Here is a 27229-nt window from a genome sequence, read left to right on the forward strand (position 1 = left end):
TGTGACGCCACCAATGGATTCCTCGTTCGGAGAGCGATCCTGGTGGGGTCACATGTTCGGTTTGAGTCTCATTTAGCGACTGTGGAGCTGGAGCCAAAATGCGCGTCCCGGATTGCGACCGCCTCCACCTGCCTCTCTCCCACCCCCGCGCAACGCCCTTAGAGCGCGAAAGAGACAGCGGGTTACGTGCGCTGTTTTCTTTTGCAGTCGTCGTACGGCAAGAACGAGGAGTTCTTCCTGTTCGCCACCATCCTGGACGCGTCCATGATCGACAAGAAGCTGGGCGACAAGCCCATGTACTTCGAGCTGAGCATCGGCAACGCGGGCAACACCCTGGACGGCCACAACGAGTCGGCGCAGGAGGTCCGCGACACGGAGGAGGAGGAGGCTCCCGGTGAGGCCCGGGTTCGAATACCGCACCGAGGTTCCATTTTATTCTTCTTCTTCAACACGAGTTTTCCGACAGAGATCGTGACGGAGTCGTCGTGGCAGAGCACCACCACCTCCATCAAGCCCATGACCCACGACAGGCTGTACTACTTCCTGCCGTACTGGGACGACAAGCCCTGCATGCACGTGCGCAGTGTGTGGCCCGACCTGCGGCGCCGCATGTACAACTCCAACGTCGTCGCCCGGATCGCGGACAGGCTGGTGAGAGGAGGGCGCCGTCGTCGCGGAAGCCACCACACAGTGTGGGAGGCGGTCAAAGTCCCGGACGCGTTTCGAGCTCCAGAGTCGCTAAATGAGACTCGAACCGAACGTGTGACCCCACCAACGGATTGCTCTCCGAACGAGGAATCCATTGGTGGGGTCACACGTTCGGTTCGAGCCCTTTTTGGCAAACTCTGGAGCTCAAAACGCGTCTAGGGTTTTGGCCGCCTCCACCGGCCTTCCGGCCCACTGTGCGGCCTCTGACGGCTCGGCTCTGTTCGTGCAGGAGGAGGGCCTCGCCGAGGTGCACGGGCTGTCCGAGCGCGAGGACCAGTCGGCGGAGCGAAGACTGAGGGCCGTCCTGGACGACCTGCACTCGGCGTGCGCGCGCTACGTGTCCCTGGCGCGGCAGGCCGCGTCGCAGCCCGGCGCGGGGAAGACCAAGCTGGACCGGGAGCGGGCGCGGCTCTGCGAGAGAGAAATCGTGCGTCGATGTAGAAAACAAGAACACTTTAGTCTTTGCGTTGGTTTAAATCATTTTTTGTGTTTGCACTAACGCACTAACGTTTCATGTCCATCTGTGCAGGAGCAAATGGGCACCATGGCCAGAAACCTCAAGGCTCTAGTTACAAAACACTCCTTCAAGGAGCGTTACAAGACTGCTCACACGTACCTGACCAAGCTCAAGTTCCTGGTGGAGGATGTAAGTCGGACGCGGACACAGCGGACGCAGCGGGCCAGAAGACCGGCGCAGGCAGCCAAAAAATTCAAGACGCGTTTTGAGCTCCAGAGTCGCTAAACAGGACTCGAACCGAACGAGTGACCCCACCACTGGATTCCTCGTTCGAACAGCAATCCATTGGTGGGGTCACACGTTCGGTTCGAGTACCATTCAGCGACCCTGGAGCTCAAAACGCGTTTGGGATTTTGACCGCCTCCACCGGTCTTCTGGCCCACTGTGCGCCATGCCCCAGCGGTTCCTCTGCTGTAACGCCCCGTCGGCCCGCAGCCCCAGCACGCGCTGCCGGACATGTTCCTGTGGCTCATCAGCAACAACAAGCGCACCGCGTACCAGCGCATCCCCGCCAGGGACCTCATCTACTCCATGGTGGCTGAGGAGTGCGGCCGCGACTGCGGCAAGGTGCAGACCATGTTCCTCAAGCTGCCCGGCAAGCGCGGCCTGGGCCCGTCCGGCTGGGCCATCCAGGCCAAGCTGCAGGTGTACATGTGGCTGGGCACGCTCAAGCACAAGAAGAACTTCGTGGACGGGCTGACCAAGGGCTACGAGCTGTCCAACGAGATCCGGAACGCGGACCGGCCGCGCGCCATGCCGCCCAGCGTCATCCACTACGTGGACAAGCGCGTCTTCCAGATGCGCGCCTACATGTACCAGGCAAGGACAAACCAACTCCAGACAAATTCAAACACCAGAAAAATCACCAAAAACTTGAAATTTACTGTAATTTGTTAAAAAGTCATCGAAATTCTTCACAAAGATCAGTAGTTTTTCCCGAAATTCATGCAAATTCTTCTGAAAGTTCAGTAGTTTTTCCCGAAATTCATCGAAATTCTTCTGAAAGTTCAGTAGTTTTTCACGAAATTCATCGAAATTCATCGAAATTCTTCTGAAAGTTCAGTGGTTTTTTTCCGAAATTCGTCGAAATCCGACTGAAATTCATTTGATTTGTACACCGAAAGTCACAGTGATTTCCCTTTGGTGCCAGGCGCGCTCCCTCATCGGCTCCGACGCGTCGGGGCTGTCGGACCCGTTCGCGCGGGTGGTGATCGGCGAGTACTGCCGCACCACGCAGGTCATCGACGAGACCCTGAGCCCCACCTGGGACGAGCTGCTGGTGTTCGACGACGTGCTCGTCTACGGCACCAAGGAGGAGATCAAGAAGGACCCGCCCACCATCATCATCGAGGTCTTCGACCAGGACAAAGTGGTGGGTCCATTTTTCAATTTTTAAAAATTTTGTTCTGTGCACACTCCGAAGCCGTTGGTGTTTCCTTACCACTCCAGTGGCACTCCGTTTATATTTAAAACCCAAACCATTTTCGGCGCCTCCAGGGCAAGTCCGAGTTCATCGGGCGCGCCATGGCCAAGCCGCACGTCAAGATGCTGGACGAGCCGTACCAGAAGCCCGAGTTCCCGCCGTCGCTGGAGTGGTACGAGATCAGCCGCGGCCCGGACCACGCCGGCGAGCTGCTGGCCACCTTCGAGCTCATCGAGGTGGCGTCCTCGCCGCGCGGCGCGCAGGGCCCCGGCCAGGACGTGCCCGAGCTGCCCACGCCCAAGGACACCGTGGTGGCCAGCAGCCAGCAGGACAAGGGGCCCGTGCTGCCCGTGCCGCGCGGCATCAGGCCCACCCTCGCCAAGTACCGGTGCGGCACACTTCAGACTCATTCCGAGTTCGGTCGCCCTGTCTCTCTCACACTCATTGGGCGTCCCCCATGGGTGCGAGAGAGACAGCGATAAAAACGAAAACGATCCTGTCGCAGGATCGAGGTGCTGTTCTGGGGGTTGCGCGACCTCAAGCGGGTGCACCTCATGAAGGTGGACCACCCCAGGGTCGACATCGAGTGCGCGGGCCACATCCTGTACTCGTCCGTCATCCAGAACGCCAAGAAGAACCCCAACTTCAGCACGCCGGTCAAGTTCCTGGACCTGGTGGGCTGCCGCAGTTCCAGAGTATCGTCAAGCGGGACGTTGCACAGTGGGCCAGAAGAACGGCATCGGCGGCCAAAACCCCTAAACGCGTTTTGAGCTCCAGAGTCGCTAAGCAGGCCTGGAACCGAACGTGTGACCCGCACCAATGGACTCCTCGTTCGGAGAGCAATCCATTGGTGGGGTCACACATTCGGTTCGAATCCCATTTAGGGTCATTCCATCCTACTTTTACATCCCGTTACATCGACCCCCTCCGATTTGCTCCAAATTTTGGTCAAATGTTACCTACCTATAGATAAGTCGTCCACCAAAAAATTAGACCTCTACAATGCATGGTTTGGATAAAAACGCATTTTTTCATTTTGACCATTTTTTCTTAAATTAGTGTAGTTTTTTACGAAAACGGCTATAACTTCCTTTCTAATCGCAAGACTCCGTTCAAACTTGGTACTCCCACTCAAAATTGAACAAGGAATCCAAATCTGCCGTCGGAATTGACCTAGGGTCCCCCAAAGTTGGTCAAATGTCCAAAATACGAAAAAAATTGACATTTTTGCCAATACTTAGCTGCAACACTTACAGGGCTCCTAGACAGCTCAAAATCTTCAGAAAAGTGCCCTCTTTAAGAATCTGAATGCAGAAGTCCCAGTATATGCTTCCTAAGGGTCAGTTTTTGACCAAAACGCGAAAACCGCCCAAAACCGCTAGTTTCACCCTCCCACGGACGCCACCTGGGCGGCACGGGTCACTCCGCGTGTTTGAAGGACTAGCTGGGTCATTTTGGGGTGCAGGTGGGCACCCCGCACTGTAAATTACTTTAGAACGAAGGCCCACGCGCCTCCAAGGTCGCACACAATTAGGCGCACATCACGTATTTTGCCCAGATTCGGAATTCGGATCTAGCTCTCTTACTGCCACCCCTTCCATCGACAAAATTTAGCTGGCCCGGTGCACGTTGCACCTTTCCCTGAAGTTTTGTGTAAAGTGAACTTGATTGAGTTAAATGATGTTCAATTTGAACTGCCAACATTCGTAGATCATAGTTTAAATTTGCGTGCCAGGAGCCGCCAACAATTGCTGCGTAGCAAATAGGGGGTCTACAAAATTAATCTGAATATTAATAAAAAACAAGAGACACAATGAAAAATTTTCTCTGTTCTTCAATTTTACTCTTCCCATCAAATTTTTCTCAGCCTTCTCACCGGCGGCCAGAAGCACTCTTCCTGGGCAGGCCACCAACAGCACTGCAGAGGTCGACGGGATGGCCTACCTCCAGGCGCTACGCTGCTCATTCCGAATCTAGGCAAAATACGTGATGTGCGCCTAATTGTGTGCGACCTTGGAGGCGCGTGGGCCTTCGTTCTAGAGTACTTTACAGTGCTGGGTGCCCACCTGCACCCCAAAATGACCCAGCTAGTCCTTCAAACACGCGGAGGGACCCGTGCCGCCCAGGTGGCGTCCGTGGGAGGGTGAAACTAGCGGTTTTGGGCGGTTTTCGCGTTTTGGTCAAAAACTGACCCTTAGGAAGCATATACTGGGACTTCTGCATTCAGATTCTTAAAGAGGGCACTTTTCTGAAGATTTTGAGCTGTCTAGGAGCCCTGTAAGTGTTGCAGCTAAGTATTGGCAAAAATGTCAATTTTTTTCGTATTTTGGACATTTGACCAACTTTGGGGGACCCTAGGTCAATTCCGACGACAGATTTGGATTCCTTGTTCAATTTCGAGTGGGAGTACCAAGTTTGAACGGAGTCTTGCGATTAGAAAGGAAGTTATAGCCGTTTTCGTAAAAAACTACACTAATTTAAGAAAAAATGGTCAAAATGAAAAAATGCGTTTTTAGCCAAACCATGCATTGTAGAGGTCTAATTTTTTGGTGGACGACTTATCTATAGGTAGGTAACATTTGACCAAAATTTGGAGCAAATCGGAGGGGGTCGATGTAACGGGATGTAAAAGTAGGATGGAATGACCCTTTAGCGACTCTGGAGCTCAAAACGCGTCCTGGGTTTTTGACCGCCACCACCGGTATTCTGGCCCACTGTGCGGCGCAGGGCAGAGTCCGTTTCTAACAAAGTGTGCCGCTCTGCTTCGCCTCCCCCAGGAGCTGCCCGAGCAGGAGCTGTACCGACCGCCGCTCACCATCCGCGCCGTGGACTGCCGCAGCTTCGGCCGCTACACGCTGGTCGGCACGCACATGATCAACACCATCCACAAGTACATGTACACGCCGCTCACCAAGCGGGAGCGCGAGGCCGAGGAGCGCAAGAAGTCCCTGCAGCAGCTGCAGAGTAAGAAAGAAGACCTCGTCCACGCGCGTTCACGCCCCTCGCTGCCCTCGCCCCCTCGTCCTCTCGACGTGCCGCCACTGCTGTCTCTCTCGCACGCGAGGCCCGTTCCGCACGGGTGCGAGAGAGACAGAGCGAGATCCGGCTGCTCCTCGCGCTGCTCGTCGCGCTGGCGGCGGCGCGCTTTTGACATTTGATCGCGCCGTCCCCATGAGAAGAAAGGGCCGCCCTTTGTACTGCATTCCGCTGCAGATTCGTCGCCCTGTCTCTCTCGCACGCGTGGGGCGCCCCGTAGGCCCTTACGGGTGCGAGAGAGACCGAGCGACGAAACGAGCCATCGCGTTCCCTCAGCGCCCTTTTGACGCGGAAGGGCCGCGCCGCCGCGTCTCAAAGAAGGGGTGAACGATGTACGCGGAATGCGCAACGAATTACGGGGTTTTGATTTTCCCGCCACTCCACTGTCCTTCGCAGACATGGAGGCGAACGCCGCGGGCCTCGGACACCACCCCGCCGTCGTCATCTCGCACGACGACCACGAGCTCAGCCCGCTCATCTCCAAGGAGACCGCCATCTCGCTGGACTACGGCGTAAGTCGCGTTCTCGTCGACCGTGGTTCGATTCCCTGCGGCCGCCGGCTCAAGTTGTTGTTGTTGCTGGCAGGGCACCGGCGTGCACGCCAAGCGGGACGGCAAGTCCTCGGGGCAGCGCAAGCGCAAGCAGAGCGTGGACGACGCGGACGGCGACGAGAGCTCGCGGGACTGGTGGACCAAGTACTTCGCCTCCGTGGAGGCCATGATTGAGGTGAGCAGCGCGCCGACGGAACTTCCTTTTCGAAAACCACCCCGGAGCACAGTGGGCCAGCAGACGGGTGGAGGCGGCCAAAGCTCCAGAGTCGCTAAATGGGACTCGAAATGAACGTGTGACCCCATCAATGGATTGCTTTCCGAACGCGGAATCCATTGGTGGGGTCACACGTTCGGTTCGAGTGCTATTTAGCAACTCTGGAGCTCAAAACGCGTCTAGAGTTTTGGCCGCCTCCACCGGTCTTCTGGCCCACTGTGCGGAGGGTTGTCATTCATTTTCATTTCTGGGAACCAGGAGAGCAAGGAGGCCCGCAAGGAGACGGCCCTGGCGACGCAGCAGAACGGCCTGGTGCCCGCCCTGGAGGACGGCGGCGGCGACGGCGGCGGGGGCGGCGGCGCGGGCGGCGGCCTGCACGGCGGCGCGCAGGGGGCGGCGGCCGGGGGCCGGCGCCACTCGGCCGCCATCTCCGAGCGCTCCGAGCACTCCCACAAGAAGAAGAGCCACACGCTGAAGGGCACGGCGGCCGCCGCCAAGTTCGTCGCCAGGCTCAGCCCCAAGAGCGCCCGCAGGCACCGCGAGTCCCGCACCGCCCTCACAAAGGCGAGCACGCTGCAAAATCATTATTATCCTTGCAGTGTCGAAACACGCGGGGTTGAAAAAACTGTCTGTGTTTTTTTTTTTTTTTTCAGGTGTACCCCAACGAGCTGGAGGCGCAGCATGAGTATAACGGCTTCAAGGAGTGGCTGCTGACGTTTGACCTGCTGCGGGGCAAGAAGACGGGCGACGAGGCCGAGGACGAGAGCAGGGTGGTGGGGGTCTTCAAGGTGCGCAGAATGCTTACAGTGTACTCTAGCGCCAACGCACGTGTTGCTGCAGGGCTACATCAAGGCGTACCGTTGCACAAAGGGCCAGAAGACCGGCGCCGACGGCCAAAACTCTAGACGCGTTTTGAGCTCCAGACTCGCTGAATAGGACTCGAACCGAGCGTGTGACCCCACCAATGAATTGCTCTCCGAACGAGGAACCCATTGGTGGGGTCACACGTTCGGTTTGAATCCTGTTTCGAGACACTGGAGCTCAAAACGCTTCTCGAGCTTTGGCCGCCTCCACCGGTCTTCTGCCCCACTGTGCGCTGGCCGCTCTTACAGTGCATTGCTCGTGTTGCTGCAGGGCGCCATCAAGGTGTACCGCTGGCCGCTGCCCAAGGACGTGGAGGACCACACCATCATGGGCTTCGACCCCCAGTACGGCTTCTTCCAGGGCCTGCCCTCCAACGAGCCCATCCACGTGCTGGTGCGCGTGTACATCGTCAAGGCCAACGACCTGCACCCCATGGACCTCAACGGCAAGGCCGACCCCTACATCGTGCTGCAGCTGGGCTCCAAGCGCATCAGTGACAAGGACAACTACATCTCCAAGCAGCTCAACCCCGTGTTCGGCAAGTGAGTGCATCCAAAGTCCAGTCCACGACAGTGCAGTTTACCCCAGCCGCCAGCGTCTACGGGCGGCAGGGGCGGGGAATGCCTCAAAAGTTGCCTACGTACAGGAGTGTGAAGGTTTGCCTACCTCTCGGGCTGTGCCGCCTGCAGCAGACTGATTCCGAGAGTCGTTTTCGTCGCTCTGCCTTGCTCGCACTCAAGGAGCGTCCCGTGTAAGTGGGAGAGTGACAGAGCGACGGAAACGACTCCCTGGACCAGTCTGAGGAGGGGCGACGCCCCATCCGCGCCTGCCCACGTCATCCCTTATGCCCGTGCTGCAGGTGCTTCGAGTTCGAGGCCACGTTCCCCCAGGACTCCATGCTCACCGTGCAGATCCTGGACTGGGACCTGGTGGGCTCGGACGACCTGATCGGCGAGACTCGGATCGACCTGGAGAACCGCTTCTACAGCAGGCACCGCGCCACCTGCGGCATCGCCGCCAAATACGAGGAGTAAGTCACAGTGGGGGCGACCAAACGCTCATGCTCTCGGCGGCCACGGCCTCGAAAGCGTGCAACAAGTTGTGGGCAAACTTGGTTGGGAAAACAACGACTGACTGGAAACTTGGTGCCGACGTCTGCCGACAGCACGGGCTACAACCAGTGGCGCGACCCGATGAAGCCCAGCCAGATCCTGGCCAAGCTCTGCAAGGACGGCAAGCTGGAGCCGCCCGCCTACTCCAGCGGCAAAGTCAAAGTGGGCCGCCGAACTTTCTTCCTGCAGAGCGACGACTTCGAAGGCGGCTTCAGCCCCAAGGGTGAGTGGCTGGAGATGGAGCCACGGCGATGGAACCGACCACGCGCACCGATTCCGAGAGTCGTTTTCGTCGCTCTGTCTCTCTCGCGCTTAAAGGGGACCGCCCGTGAGTGCGAGAGAGACAGAGCGACGGACGCGACTCTCGGAACCAGGCTGCTGGAGCGGGCCGAGATGAGCTGCCGCTTTGACGTCATTAGAAAACTACGCCCGGCCCGCAGTCCCTGTTCGAGACACTAATTTTGTTTTGAAATTCCACTTACTTCTGCTATACCTTGGAAGAAATACTCGACGTCCCGCGTGCATGAAGATACTGCGGCAAAAAAATGAAAAATAATCTTTATTTTGCTGAGTTTCTCCGTCTGCCGCAGTCCTGGAGGAGCACATGGCCCTGGCGGTGCTGCACCGGTGGCACGAGTTCCCGCGCATCGGCTGCCAGCTCGTGCCGGAGCACATCGAGACCAGGCCGCTGTACAACGCGGACAAGCCGGGCATCGAGCAGGTGCGGCACGCAAGTGCAGTACCGGTGGAGGCGGCCAAAACTCCGGACGCGTTTTGAGCTCCAGAGTCGCTAACCAGGACTCGATTTGAACGCGTGACCCCACCATTGGATTGCTCTTCTGACGAGGAATCCATTGGTGGGGTCACACGTTCGGTTCGAGTCCTGTTTAGCGACTCTGGAGCTCAAAAAGTCTTGAATTTTGACCGTTTCCCAGGGCAAGCTGGAGATGTGGGTGGACATGTTCCCCATGGACATGCCGCTGCCGGGGCCCTCGCTGGACATCTCACCGAGGAAGCCCAAGTCGTACGAGCTGCGCGTCGTCATCTGGAACACGGACGACGTGGTGCTCGAGGACGACGCATTCTTCACCGGCGAGAAGATGTCCGACATCTACGTCAAGGGGTGAGTCCATGCCGAGCAACCGACGTTTTGAGCTCCAGAGTCGCTAAATGGGACTCGAACCGAACGTGTGACCCCACCAATGGATTCCTCGTTCGGAGAGCAATCCATTGGTGAGGTCACACGCTCGATTCGAGCCCTTTTTAGCGACTCCGAATCTCAAAACGCGTCTTCAGTTTGGGCCGCCGGCGCTGGTCTTCTGGCGTACTGAATACTTTTCGATTACCTTTTTCTTCACTCGGCGCCGACTGCAAAGCTGTTATTCGAGCGGTTTTTCGAACCCCCGACTCTTTCCTCCACAGCTGGCTCAAGGGCCCCGAGGACTGCCAGTGCACAGACATCCACTACCGGTCGCTGACCGGCGAGGGCAACTTCAACTGGCGGTTCGTGTTCCCCTTCGACTACCTGGTGGCCGAGGAGAAGATCGTCATCTCCAGGAAGGAGTCCATGTTCTCCTGGGACGAGACGGAGTGCAAGATCCCGGCCAGGCTGGAGCTGCAAGTCTGGGACGCCGACCACTTCTCGGCCGACGACTTTCTGGGTGAGGACGAGAGGCGATCTAAATTTTAATGAGTTGTCAAAAAGTTTGTTTGGCTGATTGTCCTGTGCTGTCCCAGGCGCCATCACGCTGGACCTGAACCGCTTCCCGCGAGGCGCCAAGAGCTCCAAGCTGTGCACGCTGAGCATGCTGGGGACGGACGTGTCCGTGCCTATGGTCAACATCTTCAAGCAGAAGCGCGTCAAGGGCTGGTGGCCCTTCTACGTCAAGAAGGAGAACGAGGAGATGGAACTGACGGCAAGTACTACCAGTGACTACCAGGCGGCCCACAGTGGGCCAGAAGACCGGTGGAGGTGGCCAAAATTCTGGACCGGTTTTGAACTCCCCAGAGTCGCTAAAAGGGAATCGAACCGAACGTACGACCTCAGCAATGGATTGCTCTCCGAACAAGGAATCCATTGATGGGGTCACGCGTTCGGTACGAGTCCTGTTTAGTGACTCTGCAGCTCGAAACGCGTCCAGAATTTTGGCCGCCTCCGCCGGTTTTCTCTGGCCCACTGTGCGGCCTTTTTGCCTACTTCCGGGGGTCGGAGTATGCCTTTCAGGTGTCATGGGGTGGGGGTTGGGGCCTTTCCGCGTATCCGCGCCTGGCAAGTGACCGGAAACGGCGCGCGAACATTATAAGCAGCGGAGCATCCTGGGAATTTTTCACCCACTTATCTATGTGTCAAAACTTGACAGTGCTGAAACAAACACAAGTAGAACTTAAATTTGTGGTGCAGGGCAAAGTGGAGGCGGAGATCCATCTGCTGACCAAGGAGGAGGCGGAGAGGAACCCGGCCGGCCTGGGCAGGAACGAGCCGGACCCCCTGGAGAAGCCCAAGTACGTCCCCGTCCTCGATGTCGTCACGCGCGGCTCCAAAGAAATCGAAAACTAACCCATCTTGTTTGATGCTTCCCTTTTTTTTCAGTCGGCCAGATGCCTCCTTCATGTGGTTCCTGAACCCGCTCAAGTCCATCCGCTACATCGTGTGGCACAACTACAAGTGGGCCATCCTCAAGGTCTTCATCGTCCTGGCCGTGGCCATCATGCTGCTGCTCTTCTTCTACTCCGTGCCCGGCTACACCGTCAAGAAGATGCTGGGCGCGTGAAGCGCGCGCGGTGGCGCCATAATGACAATCAAAACATTTGCAATCATCGCCATCGTGTGTACATATAATAAAATCGACTCCACAAAACAAACAAAAAACAAAAAAGACTCCTGCATGACGTAACGTGTGCTTTGCATCGCTACCAAAGGGTATTGTAACGTTATTTTAATCGTTGTTTGTAAATTGAAGCGACTGTGAGGCACTGTGGGTGTGGACTCGCCGAAGCAGGGCAGTGCCAGTGTCGGCCAGTGCGCCGGCAAGTTGGCAACCCATCACACACCGTCAGCCACATATCTATTTACGAGTATGACGTATAGCTTTCGAGGACATTGCACTTTAGACGGTAGAGAGAGGGGGTCGACAGCAATAAACAACAATAACTTGTAACCAGTCGATGATATTATTTATTTTAGAGTGCTTGGATATTACTGTACTGCTCACGTATTTTTATCCTGTTTTATCCGAAAGTGGGAGTGCTAATCAAAGGTTGTGAAGTTGTACATACTGTTGCACTAAGCTTGTTCATTGCCTTCTATATGTCGTCCTGGCGCGGCGATTCGAGAGTTATTTTCATTCGAGTGTTTCTCTCCCAGTTGTGGTACTTCCCCCTGTTGGCGCCCATTTGCATGAGACACTACAGACAAGTGGCAGCAAGCCCGTCGTACCTCCAAAAGTCCGAAATGGGCGCGGAAAATCAAAATGATGGGGCAGTACAAGTGAAGTCAGTGAAGGGTGTTTAAGGTGCACTTAGACAAGCCTCCTAGTTGACGTGACGAACAAAACAGCTGGCTGTTTTGCTGTTAAAGATTTTTTCTTATCGTGCTAATGTTTATGGTATTTTTATACAGTTTTGTTTGTTCGATTGTTGCTGTCATGTCGTGAGCGCCAAAAGGCGTCCTCGATTAAATTTTTAATTTATTTACTAAGATAAAATAATAAGCGTCCTTCTGCACTTTTTGGAACGATTTATCTTTAACAGGCGGCGAGCGTTGTGGAAACGAGGGGATTTAAAGTTTGGAATGTTGGCGGTCCCAGTTTCCAGACGCCTGCGTTTTTTGGCTGTGAGCAAAGGGGTGGGCACGGAGGCGTAGTGTAATTTTTTTTTCCTTTCCTCGGGATAGATAGGTATCGACTTTTTCTCGAAGTTTCAGTATCGGCTCTATAGTGTATGTGCTTATTATCTCTGCTTCCGACTTGAAGTACTTGCTGTCGGTTTATCTCGCCAAATATCCAATCACGCGGCGAGAACGCACTCGGAAAATTGTCTGAGGCAATGTTAAAACATCTTTGGCGCAATAAAATGATTTGTTTTTCATTTCTCTGTTGGAACCCTTTCCTATCTCTCTCTTTTTCATCCGATTATGTCTTCTGTATTTATTGAGTGGTTGAACGAATGATTGCATTATGTCCGCTCCCTTTCATGTCACAATAATAGCGTGTAAGTTACCATGTGATGACAATGACTCAATAAACGGATGACCAAAGCAGGAGCCGCGTTGTATGACTTGCTGTTTCCAGAGGCGCGCGCCACACACACGCAGACGCACACACTCGCACACGCACACTCATCTTAGGCGGCGCTTCGGCGCTAGACGCTACTCACCCCACCCACCAATCCACGGCGGTCACGTAGACGAGGAGGGGGGGAGATGAGGTGGCCCGAGAGAGAGGGAGAGAGACGGAAATAGCGTGCCGTAGCGTGCCGGCCGGCGAGATAGGCCAGGCTCAGCACACACAGGCGGCTCCAACGTTCGCTCGCTCGCTCTCGCTGGCCGGCCAGGTTCCAACAGTCATCGCGCACGCTATCATCTGCCGTCCAGTGTCGGGTCGGAGCAGTCAACAGTCAGTCGCTCCCCGTCCTCCAGAGCCTCCACTCCACAGCCATGGCGTCAGTGATGGATATCCTGAACACGGACAACCCCGTGTTCCGCGCGTACGTCTTCTACAGCTGCGTGCTGGTGCTCAAGCTGCTGGGCGTGGTCTTCCTCATCGGCAGGCAGCGCTACGCCAAGAAGGTGAGGCGAAGCGCGCGTTTTAGTTTGCCGCACTCAAACTTAACCTCCAAAACCGGACGGGTGTTGTGTTGTGACTGCGCGCCGCCCTGGGTTTACCCTGGTTTCTGTCATCTCCGTCTCTCTCGCGCCCGCCCGGCGGCGCCCCGGTGCGCACCCAGAGAGGACGCGCCACGCACCGTCAGGAACCTCGAAGTGCAGCGGCAGCAGCAGTGCAGCAGACGGCCGCCGCGGCGCCCAGAGAAGGGGAGAGGGGAAGGGGTAGAGCGGCCGTTGCGGCGTGGCGGTGGGGAGGGGGGGGGGGAGTCCGACCCAAACCACAAAGCTGCCCGTCACTGCGCCGCGAGGTCCGCTCTGCCCCGCGCCCCCCTCGCCCGCACCAGCTGGCCCGCCGACAGTGGGCTGGGCTGGCTGGCCGCGCCGCGGCACTAGTTGTTCTCGAGCCGGCGCCGGCGAGCCTGAGAGAAGAGAGTGTGCGTGTCGCCGTCGAGCCGACCACAGCGAGACGCTCCTTGCCCCAAGCCAACATGTCGTCCGCCGCGAGCCACGCCTGGTCCACCAGCAACCCGGTCTTCGCGGCCTACGTCTTCTACAGCTCCGTGCTCGTGCTCAAGCTCCTGTTCGTGGTCGTGCTCGTCGCGCGCCAGCGGTTCAGCAAGAAGGTCCTTACTAGCACAGACTGAAGGGTGTGCGTAGTGCGTTTCGGGTTCAAGGGCGCCTGCGCGCAGTGGGCTGGAGGACCGATGGAGGCGGCCAAAACTCTAGACGCGTTTTGAACTGCAGAGTCCCTAAATGAGACTCGAACCGAACGTGTGGCCCCACCAATGGATTGCTCTCCGAACGAGGAATCCATTGATGGGGTCACACGCTTGCTTCGAGTCCTGCTTAGCGACTCTCGAGCTCAAAACGCGTCTAGAATTTTAGCCGTCTCCACCGGTCTTCTGGCCCACTGTGCTGCGTGCATGCTTGCAGGCGTGCTTCAACCTAAAGCATGCTACGTATACGCACTCAGTTTTGTAGAGCAAGCGCCTCGGCGTTGTGGAGTCCAGCCCGGGACGACGCTTCGTGTCAGGCCGACGCACCGCGACGGCCACGACTGACGCGAGGCCAGATCTGGGCCCTTGTCTGGCCTGACACTTATCGGGACTCGAGTCCCAGAAGAGCCACCGAGTCACACTGTATTTTGTCGTTCATGACGAAACCGCAGCGACCTGCAAAGGCCCCGTGGATAAGCCAGGATAAGCGCGGCCGGATTGCCGGATCTGACGCAACGGCCAGATCTGTGCAGCGGTCAGACCGGACAGCGCGTTCCGTTCTTTTCCGTTGGTGATCCGGCCGAACGTGCAAGTCACTGTCGTCGTACACACGCTACACGACAGCGCGCTGTGGCTCCCGGTCCAAGTTCAAGGCCGTGCCACGGCGCCATGGCCGCCGGCTGCCGGTTGGCCGGGTTCCTGAGGAGGTGGCTGCCGTGACAGCCCACGTGCACTGTATCGTAATCGTGGGACTGTGGGGCCGTAACCGCTTCGGCTCCGCTTCGGTGCCTCTTCGGGCCCCTGCGTGGTAGGCCAGCCCGTCGCGCCCTGCGTCGTGCCTGGTGGCCTACCTGGCCGTTGCCAGGCGCCCTGCACCTCTCTGGGGAATGACGAATGACGGTTGAGGATTAACGAGATGTTTTTGTTTCAGATCTTCAGCAACCCCGAGGACCTCGTCGACAAGAAGAGCAAGGTGGTGTTCGGCGACGCTGATGTGGAGAGGCCGAGGCGGTAAGTTGGAATGATCTCGACTGATTCCGAGAGTCGTACTCGTCGCTCTGTCTCTCTCGCACTCATGGGCGTCTCCTATAGGTGCGAGAGAGACAGAGCGACGAAAACGACTCTCGGAATCAGCCTGCTGCTAGAGTGCGTCCGTCTCTGTTCCTAAGTTCAACGTTTGGCTTGCAGGGCTCACCTCAACGACCTGGAGAACATCCCCGCCTTCTGGATCACCGGCCTGCTGTACTGCCTGACCAACCCCAGCGCCTACCTGGCCATCAACCTGTTCAGGGCCTTCACCTTCGCCAGGATCGCCCACACCTTCGTGTACGCCGTGGTGCCCTTGCCCCAGCCCTCCAGGGCCCTCTCCTTCGCCGTCGGCTACGCCATCACCATCTACATGGCCGTGTCCACCCTGCTGCACTTCGCCTAGGCGCTCCCAGCGGACACTGATCTCTCTTCCGACCACAAGATACAGTGATGTGTGTTGTTTCATACATTGATGGGACGGCACTGCCCGACATGAAGTACCTGAAGTAGTCCTCACCAGCCACCAGCTTCAATGCTCATTCCACAGAACCCTTCGCATGGGCGCCAAGGCCTGGACTGATTCCGCGTTACCTGACCGATCAAAGCCATTAATTGTTCCGTGTAGTGTACATACCTGTTGAGTAATATATGTGTAGACATTGTCCTTTTTTAATGAAAGCCTGAAAATAAATTGTATTTTACCATAATCTCTTTTAATTAATTGAATCAATTCCTTTCGTCGTGAAGAAAATGTTAAAATTAAATAAGCCGTGCTTGGAGCACTGTAAAACAGTGGAAAACTTTTGATGCAATGATAGAGTTACTGCTCTCACAAAAAAAAAATTACAAAAAATTGAAAGCTTAGATATACTAGACCAGATAAGCTCTTCGGGTCGTTCCGCAGCTTGCCCCTTTCTGGCTTTTTAATCTGAAGTGGCCAGCTGCAGAACCAGTGTGTGATGTTTGCGCACACGAGCTTAACCCACACGTGCTTGAAATCAGACTGGGGAAAAGAGGGGGGGAGGGGGAGCTAGTGTATAAGAGATCCGACCGGCCGGCGACGGGGCACTCTTATCCGGCCCGGACGCAACTCGCCAGGCCAGATACCGACCAGTCGCCGACCTGCCCAGACCAGCCAAGACCTCCGAGCTCGCTGTCGCGATGGACTCCAGCAGAGCGAGCAACGGACGCTGCCCTGCGGCCAAGACTCAGCTGTCGCACTCTCCCGACTCACTGGTGAGAACGTGGGTAGTACTTTTCAGAGTGCCTTTGGTGGTGACAGCGTGTGGTGGATGCGTTGTAGGTGGACTGGATGGTGGATATCAGCTCCCTGCTGCACCCAACATTCAGCCCGATGGCCGATAAACCTCTGACCACTGCCCCCCCCCCCCTCTCCGCACCTTGCACAGAGGAAGGAAGAGAAATGTCAAATTTCACCCAACTTCCCTCTTTTTCTTTGACAGGATATTCAGAAAGTATTCAGCAAACTCTTGAGCCATGAGGACAGCTTTGACATGAAATCGGACTTTCGCAGTCCTGATAGGGCTTCCAAATGTACCTGGCATCTCGGTGCAGACCCAGTAACTTCGCCCCATGCCGCTTGGCAGCTGTAAGTAAATTTTTTCAAAGTGCAAGTGTAAAAAGTTGCATCTGATAAGGAAATTTTTCAGAAATGTGTACATTTTTTCTTACTTATATCAGGCCACCCCGAGAAAAAATTCTTCCCAGTATTCTGTCTGCCATTGGGAAAACACCCATGGTACGCCTGAATAAAATACCTAAGTCATGTGGACTTAGCTGTGAAATGGGTAAGTGTTTTTAATTGATGCAGGCATTGCATTGTTTTCAATTTTGATCTCAATAAAAATTGAAGTTTTTCTTCCTAGTTGTAAAATGTGAGTTCCTCAACCCTGCGGGTGGTGTCAAAGACCGCATTGCTCTGCGTATGGTTGAGGAGGCTGAAGAAAAGGGCCTGTTGAAACCTGGTGGAGTCATCATTGAGGCATCATCTGGAAACACTGGTATAGTGTGATTTCTCAGCCTTGTATCTTTAATTTATCAAAAATTTTATTCACTGTAATTTGAATTTTTCTTCAACTTTGTTACTTCTTTTTTTCAGGCATTGGGTTAGCCATGGTTGCTGCGGTCAAAGGATATCGCTGCATAATTTGTATTCCAGATAGAATGTCAATGGACAAGGTGCACACTTTGAATGCTCTTGGAGCTGAGGTCCTAAGAGTTGATTCCACAGCACCATTTGATTCACCTGACATGATAATAGCAGTATCGCAGCGCCTTCAAAGAGAAATCCCCAACTCTGTCCTCATGAATCAGGTAGTGTAAATTTTCAGTATCAGTGATATTAGCTTAAATTTGCTATTTTAATATTGATTTCGTGTGTTTTTTTCTAAATTTGCGCTTTAAAGTTTACGAATCCATCCAACCCATTGGCACATTACGAAACAACTGCTCAAGAAATCGTTGATGACTGTGGTGGGCAGGTGGATATGTTAGTATTTGGTGTTGGAACTGGGGGAACGGCAACTGGGCTCTGTAGAAAAATCAAAGAACTCTGTCCTAATGTGAAAATAATTGGAGCTGATCCAATGGGCTCAATTTTGGCCCAGCCTTCTCACCTAAACAAACCTGAAGTGCCCCTTGTAGTTGAGGGCATTGGATATGTCTTCGTACCCACAACTGCTGGTAAGTTGAATTCTTTTCTGGAATTGCCAAAACTAGTGCAGGCAAGTAATTTTTATTTTTTTCCTGCCTTGTTCATTTACTTTTGTGGTTTTCCATTCCAGATCGTAGCCTGATTGACCAGTGGTACAAAATTGAGGATGTAGAATCGTACACCATGGCTCGAAGGCTCATAAGGGAAGAAGGCTTTCTCAGTGGTGAGTTTATCGCCTTTATATGATGTGCATTTAAAAATGATGTAGATGAAATTCTTACTGAAAAAGTTGTTATAATTTATTTTAGGAGGAAGCAGTGGCTGTATAATGTCTGCAGCAGTTAAAGCAGCTGCAAGTCTCAAAGAAGGGCAGCGGTGTGTTGTTATTCTGCCTGACAATGTTCGCAATTATTTGACAAATTTCACAAATGACACTTGGATGGAAGCTAGAGGCCACATAGAATCACCTCTTAGTAAAAATCTGTGGTTAGTACAGTTTAATTTGTACTCGACTGATTGATGTAAAAAAGAGGTAATAAATTTAAAAATTTGCAATGTTTCAGGTGGAGTAATGAGAAAGTTTCCGCTCTAAAATTAAAACAGCCTTTGACTGTGTCGGGAGGCACATCATGCAAGCGATCACTTCAAATAATGAAAGAAGCAGGAATCAGTCAGTTGCCAGTTATCAATGATTTAGGGTAAGACTGTCAATTCTTTTGTTGGGGGCATCTTCCCTCCCTTGACAGATTTTAACATTCACACATTTTACAGAGTTGTATTTGGAGTGGTTACCAAGAAAAGCATATTGTCTGAATTGTCCAAGGGACTACTGAAGATGTCGGACCCATCAGAGAAAGCTATGCTTCGTTCTTTTAGAAAAATATCTTCAGACTTTACTTTGCTGAGAGCGTCCAAGTTTTTGGAAATAGAGCAATTTTTAGTTGTAACACAGAATCAAGGTAAAGTCAGAAAAATATTAGACAATTGCCATTTTTGAAATGATTATTTCAAAAACTGATTGAAATAATGACTGATCTTTGAACTTTTTCTGGATTGAAAGGTTTTACCCAGGATGAAGACACAACTATTCGTGTTCTGACTATGGATGACGTGCTTCGCTTTATCGAACCAAGAGAAGAGCAGAAGTGAATCAACAGAGCAATTTTCATTTTCAACAGCTGAGTGCTATTGGGATGAAATCACTACACTAATAACCATTCCACATTTAAAACATATCCCTTAACAATTGTTTAAAAAAAATTATTAAAATAAAATAAACTACAAGAGAATAGTTGCTGTCCTCATTCATCTGTTTGTCCACCTTTGCCTCTGTCACTACCCCGGCTTTTATTTTGACAAAAAGATAAAAAGTCGCGCCTCGATTTTCAGAGTTTCAGTCTGAGCGCCTGTGAGGTAGGCAACCCATCGCGCACCCGTGGCGGGCGGGGCGTACCGGGGCGCGCCCGCGCTGCTTTGCGCTGGGCAACCACTTCACGAAAGTGGCCCCACGAGGGCGCCACAGATTGCAGGCCACGCGGTGACCCATCACGACGATGGATCGACGGGTCAGTGTGTTGACAATGCTTCCCATTCGATGCCCCCTCCCCCCTCTTCCTGCCAGCCTCGACTCTATCACACGGAGTGGCCTCGCAATAACACTCCTGTTGAAGCAGCCGGTTGGGTGGGTCGGCCGGCACGATAGTGTAGTGCGGTGCCGTTTGCCGTTCGCCGCACGCGCGTCCAAAAGCAGTCGCAGTAACCGCATCCACTTCGCACCGAGCACTGGCACCCGGCACCCCTTAGCGTGAGTAGCCAAAGAGTCTCGCGTTTGCTTGCGTTCTTCCCCGCCTGGCACCCGCTATCGTGTCATAGGCTTTTGCAACCTTCTATGTCAATGGAAGTCATTATCGCATTACTTACATTCGTTGCTCCATGACTCATTATTAAAACTTTTAATTTGCTCAAAAAATATTTTACATAAATATGTACGACTTGCCTCAAGTAGAAGGACTGTTGTTTCAGTCAGAAGACGAGGAACCCCTTGATGATTTAAGTTGACTCAGACCGTGTCTCAATGACTAACGATATTCCTTTGTGTTGTAATATTGCTTGCCCAACTCGCAACTCAGCACTCAACACCGATGCTGATGCGGGGGCGCGTCGTAGCGGAGAGATCATTTCATCTCTGAAAATGTCTTGAACGGGATAATCCAAGCCCCATTTTTCAAGCCAGTTTGGTAACAGTCCTGCTCTAACAATAAATTTAGGAAGCACGCGATAAGTACAAGTGTTAGAAACAGGCATTCCCTGTGAAGGCTGAGAAACACAATGACACAGGCGCCATCTCTCGGGATATCGGCGCACTTCGACGTCACCCACTCCCCTTTCCCCCTCCCCCTCCCCTCCCCCTCCCGCTCATTCAACTTCTTCTGCTGTGCTGCCTCTGCCGACGCCGCCGGTTCGGAGCAACAGTTGCCTTTTTGTGATCCGCGTATTTCTCTTTGTTGGTCAGTCAAGCTGCGATCTCCTCCTCGCTTGCATTGCACATCACTTGTATTTTATTTCATTCGCTGTTGTCTTTTCTCAATCAGAGCTTCTGCTCCATTTTCTTCGTCATAACCTGTCTTTACTGGCCTGTAAACATCATGGTGAGCGTGGGAACCTGTTTCGAAATTTCCTTTGTGTCCATTATCATGAATAACATCACTTCCCAATGTCTTCATTCCCTATCATTCATACAGTATTTCATGTGTTTTATTTCTGAATCCTTCTTATATTACTCACATTTGCATTCTATTTTTCCGCTGCAGGACATGTCTGGAGTCTTTGAGAAGGTGGTCTCCAACAAGGGGACCATAGACATGAAAACTGAGTTTGTCCGCCCTGACAAAGTCAGTGGCTGTAAGTGGCACCTGGGTGCAGACGCTGCCAACTCCCCTCACTCGAAAGTGAAAGTGTAAGTCCTCGTCAGATTGCTTAATATTGCTCTTCCCACTGTATTTTAATTTTTCAATCTTTGTTGCAGTGAACCCCGTCCCAAGATTCTTCCAAACATTCTCTCTGCCGTTGGACAGACACCATTGGTTCGGTTGAACAATATTCCTAAATCATTTGGAATTCGCTGTGAAATGCGTAAGCCATCTTTCTCCCTCATTGAATGCAATGAAGCTTGAAAGTTCAAGCTCAATTGAAACTTTGCTTGCTTTCAGTTGTGAAGTGCGAGTTTTTAAGTCCTGGAGGTAGTGTCAAGGACCGCATTGCCCTTCGAATGATCGAGGATGCCGAAAAGCAAGGAATCCTGAAGCCAGGTGATGTCATCATTGAGCCTACATCTGGAAACACAGGTTGGTTTAAATTTATGAAAATTTCTGGTTTTTTTTTAGAAATATAATAGCACCAATTAACTAAACTGCCTATGTTCATGTGCAGGCATTGGTCTGACAATGGCTGCTGCTGTCAAGGGCTACCGAGTCATCATTGTAATGCCAGAGAAAATGTCCAATGAGAAAGTAAACACACTGAGGGCGCTTGGAGCAGAGATTCTCCGTACTCCTACAGCTGCTTCATTTGACTCCCCTGAGGGCCTCATTGCCGTAGCTCAGCGACTCCGTAAAGAGATTCCCAATTCTGTCATCTTGGATCAGGTAAGGATCCTTCACTAGTTCCAATTTGGTCTTTGGTAATTTTTTTTTAAATAAAAGGTATTTTTGTATTTTTTTTTCTTATAGTACCGAAACCCTGGAAATCCACTGGCCCATTATGACACAACTGGCCAGGAAATTGTCGATGCTTGTGAGGGAAAGCTGGATATGGTTGTAATGGGAGCTGGAACCGGTGGCACCATCACTGGTGTGGCCAGGAAAGTCAAGGAACAATGCCCCAATGCTAAAATCATTGGTGTGGACCCTCTCGGCTCCATCTTGGCTGAACCTGCAGAATTAAACAAAACTGATGTATCTTTCTATGAGGTGGAAGGGATTGGCTATGATTTCATCCCCACTGTCTGTGGTATGTGGAAATTTTCTGTTGCATCTCCGATTGATTCAGGCTTGGATAAAATTTCAACTTGTTTGTGAAACACTTATTATTTGTTTTCAGATCGATCTGTTGTTGATTCTTGGAGGAAGTCTAATGATAAAGAATCCCTCGTCATGGCACGAAGGCTCATCAGGGAGGAGGGTTTACTCTGCGGTGAGTACAGTCAATATTTATCTGACCTGCATGATTGAATAGCTTGCCTTTTTATTATTTGATATAACAATCTAACTTCCTTTCTCTAGGTGGAAGCAGTGGTGCTGTGATGTCTGAGGCGGTTAAGGCTGCTGCCAACTTGAAGGAGGGTCAGCGCTGTGTTGTTCTTCTACCAGACAACATTCGCAATTACATCACAAAATTTGTGAGCGATCAGTGGATGGAGGCAAGAGATTTCAAGGAGCCAGCTCCCAACAATGTTTGGTCAGTCACAGTGGTATCCTTTATCTTAGCAATTGTTCACTCTCAATACTAACTTGGTACTCTCCCTGTTTGTAGGTGGTGGTCTGAAAAAGTTTCATCTCTCAGACTTGAGGCCCCTCTAACAGTCAACCCATCAATTTCATGCCAGGAAGTTGTGGACATCATGAAACGGGAAGGCTATGATCAGCTACCCGCTGTTGATGACTTGGGGTGTGTATTTCCCTTTGTCCCTCTCAGTAATGTTATCATAAGTTACTATTTATTTTGATGCTTTTCAAATCTATTTTAACAGATGTGTACAAGGAATGGTAACTATGGCCAATTTGATGTCTCACATGACAAATGGCAAAGTGCAGGCATCTGACCCTGTGGAGAAAGTATTGTACCGTCAAATGCGGAAGATAACACTGGACACTCCCCTAAGCAGAGTTTCGAAGTTTTTAGAAATTGACCACTTTCTCCTAGTTGTTCACACTCAAAAACAATGTAAGTTGAATTGCTAAGCTGCTCACAGTTTGCTTTCCCAGTTTTGGCACACACGCTCATTAATATTATCCATTTTGTTTCTGATTGCAGACAGCAGTGTTGATTCTGCTCAAAGCAGGGAGTCCATTGTGGGGATTGTGACCCCAATTGACCTGCTTTGCTACATAACATCCCGAGAGGGACATGAAGGCACTGTTGACTCAGAGTGTTCATCTGTCAGTCACTAGGCTGATCTCATGTGATCTCATGGCTGATTTAAATTTACATTTTGTTTCCTTATTAACCCAGTGAGTGGTATTCAACTAACTGATGATGAATGAATTTGAATCGTTGTCTTATATTTCTGCAACTGTGTTGTAAAATTATCAATTTTTTGGAAACTGATATATATTTTTGTCTGAATGCAATCAATTGTGTGATTTCCATTTTGTGATTTCTTTAATGTCAGTTTGAGATGATACTCAATTATTGTTTTTAAATTATTCCAGTTGTATTTGAATTTTTTTCTATACCTTTAATTTATTTTGGCATACTTTAACATTATTTTATGAAGTATTCTTCCTTCATACTTGTTTTATAGTCTTCTTTTGTATTTTATAATTACACGTCACTAAATACCATCACATTTTCACTTGAAATAAATACTATTCAAATAAGTCTATGTCTCCTGCCTCAGTTCGCCCTTCACAGCCAGAAATGGCTCAGTCTTGTCGTCTGGGCCGCACGACGGAAGGCCTACCGTTCGTGCCGCCCAATTGAGTCCCGTCGACTCTGCGCCTTTCGGACTGGCGCTCCCACGCACTGCGCAGCAGACTGATGCCGAGAGTCGTTTTCGCCACTGTGCCTCTCTCGCACCTACACTACACGGGTCGCCTAAGTGTGCGAGAGAGACGGAACGACGAAAACGACTCTCGGAATCAGTCTGCAGTGCCAACGCGGTGGTCGCGGTGCGTGGCGTACGCGCTACGCGCCACTCATCGCGATCGAACCTCGTCAGCTGAAACGCCGTCGGCACACTTTGTCACGGGCGCGGGGTCGGGTCGGATTAACCGACGCGTCTCGAGGGCCCCATGAGGGGTCGTCGGTCTTTGTCTTTCTTATTTGCGAGACCCAGGCTCGCTCTGCAGACTAATTCCGAGGACCGCAGTCGTCCGCGCTGTCTCTCTCCCCCCAATCGGAGACGCCCCTTGGGCGTCAGAGAGACAGAGCGACGTAGGCAGTCCGCGGCATCAGCCTGCAGGTGCGAGAGGGAATGCCCTCCAAGGGGAGGGAGGCGACCTTCAGAACAGCCGCGGCCGACCCGATATGGGGTTGTACAAGTCCAAGATCATCTCCCTGAGCGTGGTGGGTGGAGTGAGGAAGTTGTCCTGCGTGACCGTCTTCTCCTGGTGCCGCTTGAGCAGGTGGATGGTGTACTGGTCCCGCCACTCCGCCCACACCTCGTTGGCCTTGAACACCTTGTGGATGAGGTAGTGCACCCCGAAGAGCAGCTTGACCCGGTGGATGTGCTCGGGCCGCTTGTACAGCACCTCCACGGTGGGCCGCTCCCCCGCGTTGTAGTACCACTTGTCCTTGAAGTAGGCGCCGCGGTACGTCTCCAGCCACTCGTTGAGGAAGCGGGCGTCGGGGTGCGCCACGATCACCTGGGAGGCAAAAGCAAAATTTACAGTGAGCGGGATTCTCAGCCAATGTTGCTGCATACGTAGACAAAAATTCCAGCGATCCACCGCGTAGAAAGGGTTGCCTGCCTGCAAGGCAAACATGAGGGTTTTCCTTTTGAGAAGTTGCCTCGGGTGTGGAGGTGGGAATTTTTGCCTTATATGGCAGCACTGCTTCTTCTCCCACCCGGGCCAAAACGGATACATGGCGTGGAGCCCCCCGCCCAAAAAAGGGCATCTAGTGAACCGCCTGAAAGGAAGGCAAAACGCCTCACTTTGCCACTGCAAGTAGGCAAAAAGTGCTACTCTCCCCTTCAAATACCTCTGGATCCGCACTCTAGACGCGTTTATGAGCTCCAGAGTCGCTAAAAGGGACTCGAACCGAGCGTGTGACCCCACCACCGGATTCCTCGTTCGGAGAGCAATCCATTGGTGGGGTCACACGTTCGGTTCGAGTCCCATTATCGACTCTGAAGCTCAATTTTGACCGCTCCGCCGGTCCTCTGGCCCACTGTGATCCGCCACTGCTTGCTGACCTGCGTGCCGAGGAACTGGTCGTCGTCCCAGCCGATGGCGAGCTCGAAGCGGCGGAAGGGGTCGAGCGACTTGACCTGGTAGGAGTCGTTGTCGAGGAAGATGCCGCCGTACTTCATGAGGATGCGGATGCGCGTGATGTCGCCGGCGTGCCAGACGCGGTTGCCGTTGTCCATGGGCTGGCCGAAGATCTCGCTGGGCAGGTCGACGTGCACCATCTCCGTCACGTCGGCGAAGCCCGGCGTCATGAGCAGCTTCTCCCAGAGCTCGCCGCGGAAGCGCTTCACGTTGGTGTGGAAGAAGAGCCGCTCGGGCTTCTGGTGGCGCAGCGCCGACAGCACCACCACGAAGTCCAGGAAGTCGAACTCCTCCTGGTTGAAGCGCAGGAAGTGCACGAAGTTGGGCACGATGTACTCGCCCGACGCGTCGCCGGTCTCGTTGTTGAAGCCTGGCACACCGTGCACGTGGAGGTCGCAGTGAGTCACAGATAAGACACAGGAAAAAAATGGTGAAGGACCGGTATTTGAACCCAGGCCCGGCGGCTCACCTTCGAAGTTTCGCTTTTCCCGCTTGGGCGGCACGTACGGCTCCTTGGCCAGGATGATCCTCATGGCGGCCTCGGGCAGCACCGTGGGGTCGCCGTCGGGGAGGGGCAGCAGGTCCAGCAGCTCCTGGGGGTCGGGCTGCTCCCAGTTGGTGATGCGGTGGTAGTGCTTGGCGGGCCAGCGCGACCCGCGCAGCGTCCACGCGTAGAGGAGGATGAGGAGCACGGCGATCAAGGGCACCAGGAGCATCCGCCGGCTCGCGCCCATGGCTTTCATGGCGCCCAGCAGCCTGTACGACGGCTTCCTATCCCGCTGCCGAAAGGAAGGCGATTGCTTGATAAACACTGCTCAACGCGCGGCTCTGAAGATTACGCGTGAATTAACCCGCCCTGCCGCGAAACGTGTGTGGCATACGGCTCGCAAAGTTTGGATTTGCAATCTGGTTGCACTCGCGAGAAAAGACAACTTTCTGTCATGACCGTGACATTTGCCAGGCCAAGGCCCTTTGCACTATCTTGATCAAAGAAGCCGTAGCAAATAATTAACTCAGATACCTGACTTGAACGACAGTGACTTGTCAAAGATTACATCGCTGAGGCGACGACACAGCATCCTAGAGAGCAGGTAGTCAAAATCAAGTCGTCGAACAATGTCATTTTGACATCAAAACGGACCAAATTTTGACAATAATCGTTCATTTACCTTGTAAGAAGAACAAGAGTAGAAAAAGGCGGCGGCGCGACGGAGTGTAGCGCGGTCCCCCACCAAGCAGAAGCCTCTGTCCGCTGCTTAACCTCGTTAGGCGTAAATAAATACTTTTAGGACTGTTTAAGGTTTAAATTTTAACTCTGTGTCAATTTTACGATGAGTATATTTGCAATGTTAAACGACGCTCGCGACCGAGGCCTGGAAAGAGGCTTCTGCTTGTTGTGGACCGCGCTACGCTCCGCCACGCCGACGGCGTCTTCTTCTCTTGTTCTTCTCACTCGGCAAGGTCCCCGCACTTTTTAATTCTCCATCCAAATACCATGATGGCGTCAAATCAACTCGCTTTCCACTTACCATGTTTACTGGAGCCCGCCTACAGCTGGGCCTACCGCTCGCGACACACTCCCGGCGCGTGTCTCGCCAAACTGGCGGCACGCGTCTTGCTGTGCGTGCGTGTGAGCGTGTGAGCGTGCCGCGATCGAGGGCGGCCGAACCCAACCCCAAACACGGACGCCGGGCGGCGGCGTCGACGTTGCGATCGCCGGCGACGTAGACGGTAAAGCAGGTCTCACGGGCGGCGGTGTCGGCGGCCAGGTCCGCGGCGTGGCGAAGTAGGTGTCACGGGCGGCGGCTTCGACGACTAGGTGCGCGGCGTGGCGCCGTAGGCGGTGAATCAGGTGTCGAGGGGCGGCGACGCCGTCGGCCAGGTGCGCGGCGTATCGCCGTAGACGGGTGGCGGTCTCGACGGCCAGGTGTGCGTCGCGTCGCCGTAGACGATGAAGCAGGTGCCACGGACGGCGGCCTCGACGGCCAGGTTCGCGGCGCGGCGCCGTAGACGATGAAGCAGGTGCCCGCGGCGTGCCGCCAGTGCAGGTGTCACGGGCGTGCCGCGCGAGGGACTAGCTGTTGGCGAGACGTGCAAACGCAGACTGATACGCAACGCCTTATCGCGCTGGGTACTATCAATTTTCGAAACGCGCCTGTCCTCCGCCACCACGCTAGTCCTTCCGGTCCTCGCCCCGCCGACCGCCGAGTGAACGCGTCTGATAAGCAAGGACCCCGGGACGCTATGACGCCGGTCACTTAAAAGCGGTACGAACTCGTAAATTTGCCCTGATTGTTCCGCTTTTGGTGAGATTTTTTCATTATCTAATCTGGCTTTAGTTCTGCCATGGAA

The 27229-nt window shown here is 53.3% G+C and overlaps 5 protein-coding genes across 6 annotated transcripts in view; 4 read left to right on the top strand and 1 right to left on the bottom strand.

The window, feature by feature from the left end:
- LOC117640477 (otoferlin-like) overlaps nt 1-12686 on the top strand; it is a 52685-nt gene extending 39999 nt beyond the window's left edge. The window contains exons 14-36 of the mRNA XM_034376998.1: nt 208-394; nt 467-651; nt 938-1135; nt 1238-1354; nt 1661-2044; nt 2376-2597; nt 2723-3036; nt 3154-3322; nt 5426-5612; nt 6081-6196; nt 6270-6410; nt 6708-6797; nt 6858-7013; nt 7103-7237; nt 7584-7855; nt 8173-8343; nt 8479-8648; nt 9016-9146; nt 9361-9548; nt 9848-10086; nt 10163-10341; nt 10827-10927; nt 11016-12686. Coding sequence (XP_034232889.1) covers nt 208-394; nt 467-651; nt 938-1135; nt 1238-1354; nt 1661-2044; nt 2376-2597; nt 2723-3036; nt 3154-3322; nt 5426-5612; nt 6081-6196; nt 6270-6410; nt 6708-6797; nt 6858-7013; nt 7103-7237; nt 7584-7855; nt 8173-8343; nt 8479-8648; nt 9016-9146; nt 9361-9548; nt 9848-10086; nt 10163-10341; nt 10827-10927; nt 11016-11196 — 4233 coding nt within the window. The 3' untranslated portion in view covers nt 11197-12686. The remainder of the gene's footprint in view (nt 1-207; nt 395-466; nt 652-937; nt 1136-1237; nt 1355-1660; nt 2045-2375; nt 2598-2722; nt 3037-3153; nt 3323-5425; nt 5613-6080; nt 6197-6269; nt 6411-6707; nt 6798-6857; nt 7014-7102; nt 7238-7583; nt 7856-8172; nt 8344-8478; nt 8649-9015; nt 9147-9360; nt 9549-9847; nt 10087-10162; nt 10342-10826; nt 10928-11015) is intronic.
- Nucleotides 12687-12924: 238 nt separating this feature from the next.
- On the top strand, nt 12925-15699 carry LOC117640653 (microsomal glutathione S-transferase 1). Of its 2 annotated transcripts, none has more exons than XM_034377418.1 (3): nt 12925-13211; nt 14895-14974; nt 15152-15699. In XM_034377418.1, the coding sequence occupies exons 1-3, from the start codon at nt 13080-13082 to the stop codon at nt 15393-15395; spliced, it is 456 nt and encodes a 151-aa protein (XP_034233309.1). In that variant the 5' UTR covers nt 12925-13079; the 3' UTR covers nt 15396-15699. The 2 variants fall into 2 exon arrangements, with proteins under 2 accessions (XP_034233309.1, XP_034233308.1); XM_034377417.1 differs by lacking the exon at nt 12925-13211 and adding an exon at nt 13625-13870.
- A 315-nt stretch (nt 15700-16014) lies between these two features.
- Nucleotides 16015-18957, top strand: LOC117640650 (cystathionine beta-synthase-like). Its single transcript, XM_034377413.1, has 11 exons — nt 16015-16228; nt 16456-16601; nt 16694-16800; nt 16879-17013; nt 17112-17326; nt 17419-17695; nt 17797-17889; nt 17975-18152; nt 18230-18364; nt 18438-18625; nt 18727-18957. The coding sequence occupies exons 1-11, from the start codon at nt 16154-16156 to the stop codon at nt 18813-18815; spliced, it is 1638 nt and encodes a 545-aa protein (XP_034233304.1). The 5' UTR covers nt 16015-16153; the 3' UTR covers nt 18816-18957.
- Nucleotides 18958-20178: 1221 nt separating this feature from the next.
- Nucleotides 20179-23090, top strand: LOC117640651 (cystathionine beta-synthase-like). Its single transcript, XM_034377414.1, has 11 exons — nt 20179-20314; nt 20477-20622; nt 20692-20798; nt 20876-21010; nt 21096-21310; nt 21395-21674; nt 21765-21857; nt 21947-22121; nt 22197-22331; nt 22414-22607; nt 22698-23090. The coding sequence occupies exons 1-11, from the start codon at nt 20312-20314 to the stop codon at nt 22832-22834; spliced, it is 1620 nt and encodes a 539-aa protein (XP_034233305.1). The 5' UTR covers nt 20179-20311; the 3' UTR covers nt 22835-23090.
- Nucleotides 22874-26911, bottom strand: LOC117640652. Its single transcript, XM_034377415.1, has 4 exons — nt 26407-26911; nt 25347-25656; nt 24802-25247; nt 22874-24250 (listed from the first exon to the last, which is right to left on the bottom strand). Exons 1-4 carry the CDS (start codon nt 26407-26409, stop codon nt 23888-23890), a joined length of 1122 nt encoding a protein of 373 aa, XP_034233306.1. The 5' UTR covers nt 26410-26911; the 3' UTR covers nt 22874-23887.
- Between the last annotated feature and the right edge of the window lie 318 nt (nt 26912-27229).

The sequence above is a fragment of the Thrips palmi genome, unplaced genomic scaffold, assembly GCF_012932325.1.
Source record: "Thrips palmi isolate BJ-2018 unplaced genomic scaffold, TpBJ-2018v1 HiC_scaffold_12, whole genome shotgun sequence".
Lineage (NCBI taxonomy): Eukaryota > Metazoa > Arthropoda > Insecta > Thysanoptera > Thripidae > Thrips > Thrips palmi.

What these genes read in the sequence shown, in the direction of transcription:
- LOC117640652 (XM_034377415.1), bottom strand. An exon ending in GGAAAAGCGAAACTTCGAAG is followed by an intron (nt 25,248 to 25,346) that starts GTGAGCCGCCGG and finishes ACGGTGTGCCAG; the next exon opens with GCTTCAACAACGAGACCGGC. An exon ending in ACCAGTTCCTCGGCACGCAG is followed by an intron (nt 24,251 to 24,801) that starts GTCAGCAAGCAG and finishes TTTGCCTCCCAG; the next exon opens with GTGATCGTGGCGCACCCCGA.
- LOC117640653 (XM_034377417.1), top strand. Translation starts at nt 13,736, where the DNA reads ATGTCGTCCGCCGCGAGCCACGCCTGGTCCACCAGCAACCCGGTCTTC. An exon ending in GCCAGCGGTTCAGCAAGAAG is followed by an intron (nt 13,871 to 14,894) that starts GTCCTTACTAGC and finishes TTTTTGTTTCAG; the next exon opens with ATCTTCAGCAACCCCGAGGA. An exon ending in GATGTGGAGAGGCCGAGGCG is followed by an intron (nt 14,975 to 15,151) that starts GTAAGTTGGAAT and finishes TTTGGCTTGCAG; the next exon opens with GGCTCACCTCAACGACCTGG.
- LOC117640651 (XM_034377414.1), top strand. An exon ending in GCCTACATCTGGAAACACAG is followed by an intron (nt 21,011 to 21,095) that starts GTTGGTTTAAAT and finishes GTTCATGTGCAG; the next exon opens with GCATTGGTCTGACAATGGCT. An exon ending in TTTCATCCCCACTGTCTGTG is followed by an intron (nt 21,675 to 21,764) that starts GTATGTGGAAAT and finishes ATTTGTTTTCAG; the next exon opens with ATCGATCTGTTGTTGATTCT.
- LOC117640650 (XM_034377413.1), top strand. Translation starts at nt 16,154, where the DNA reads ATGGACTCCAGCAGAGCGAGCAACGGACGCTGCCCTGCGGCCAAGACT. An exon ending in CCCCATGCCGCTTGGCAGCT is followed by an intron (nt 16,602 to 16,693) that starts GTAAGTAAATTT and finishes TACTTATATCAG; the next exon opens with GCCACCCCGAGAAAAAATTC. An exon ending in AGTTGTAACACAGAATCAAG is followed by an intron (nt 18,626 to 18,726) that starts GTAAAGTCAGAA and finishes CTGGATTGAAAG; the next exon opens with GTTTTACCCAGGATGAAGAC.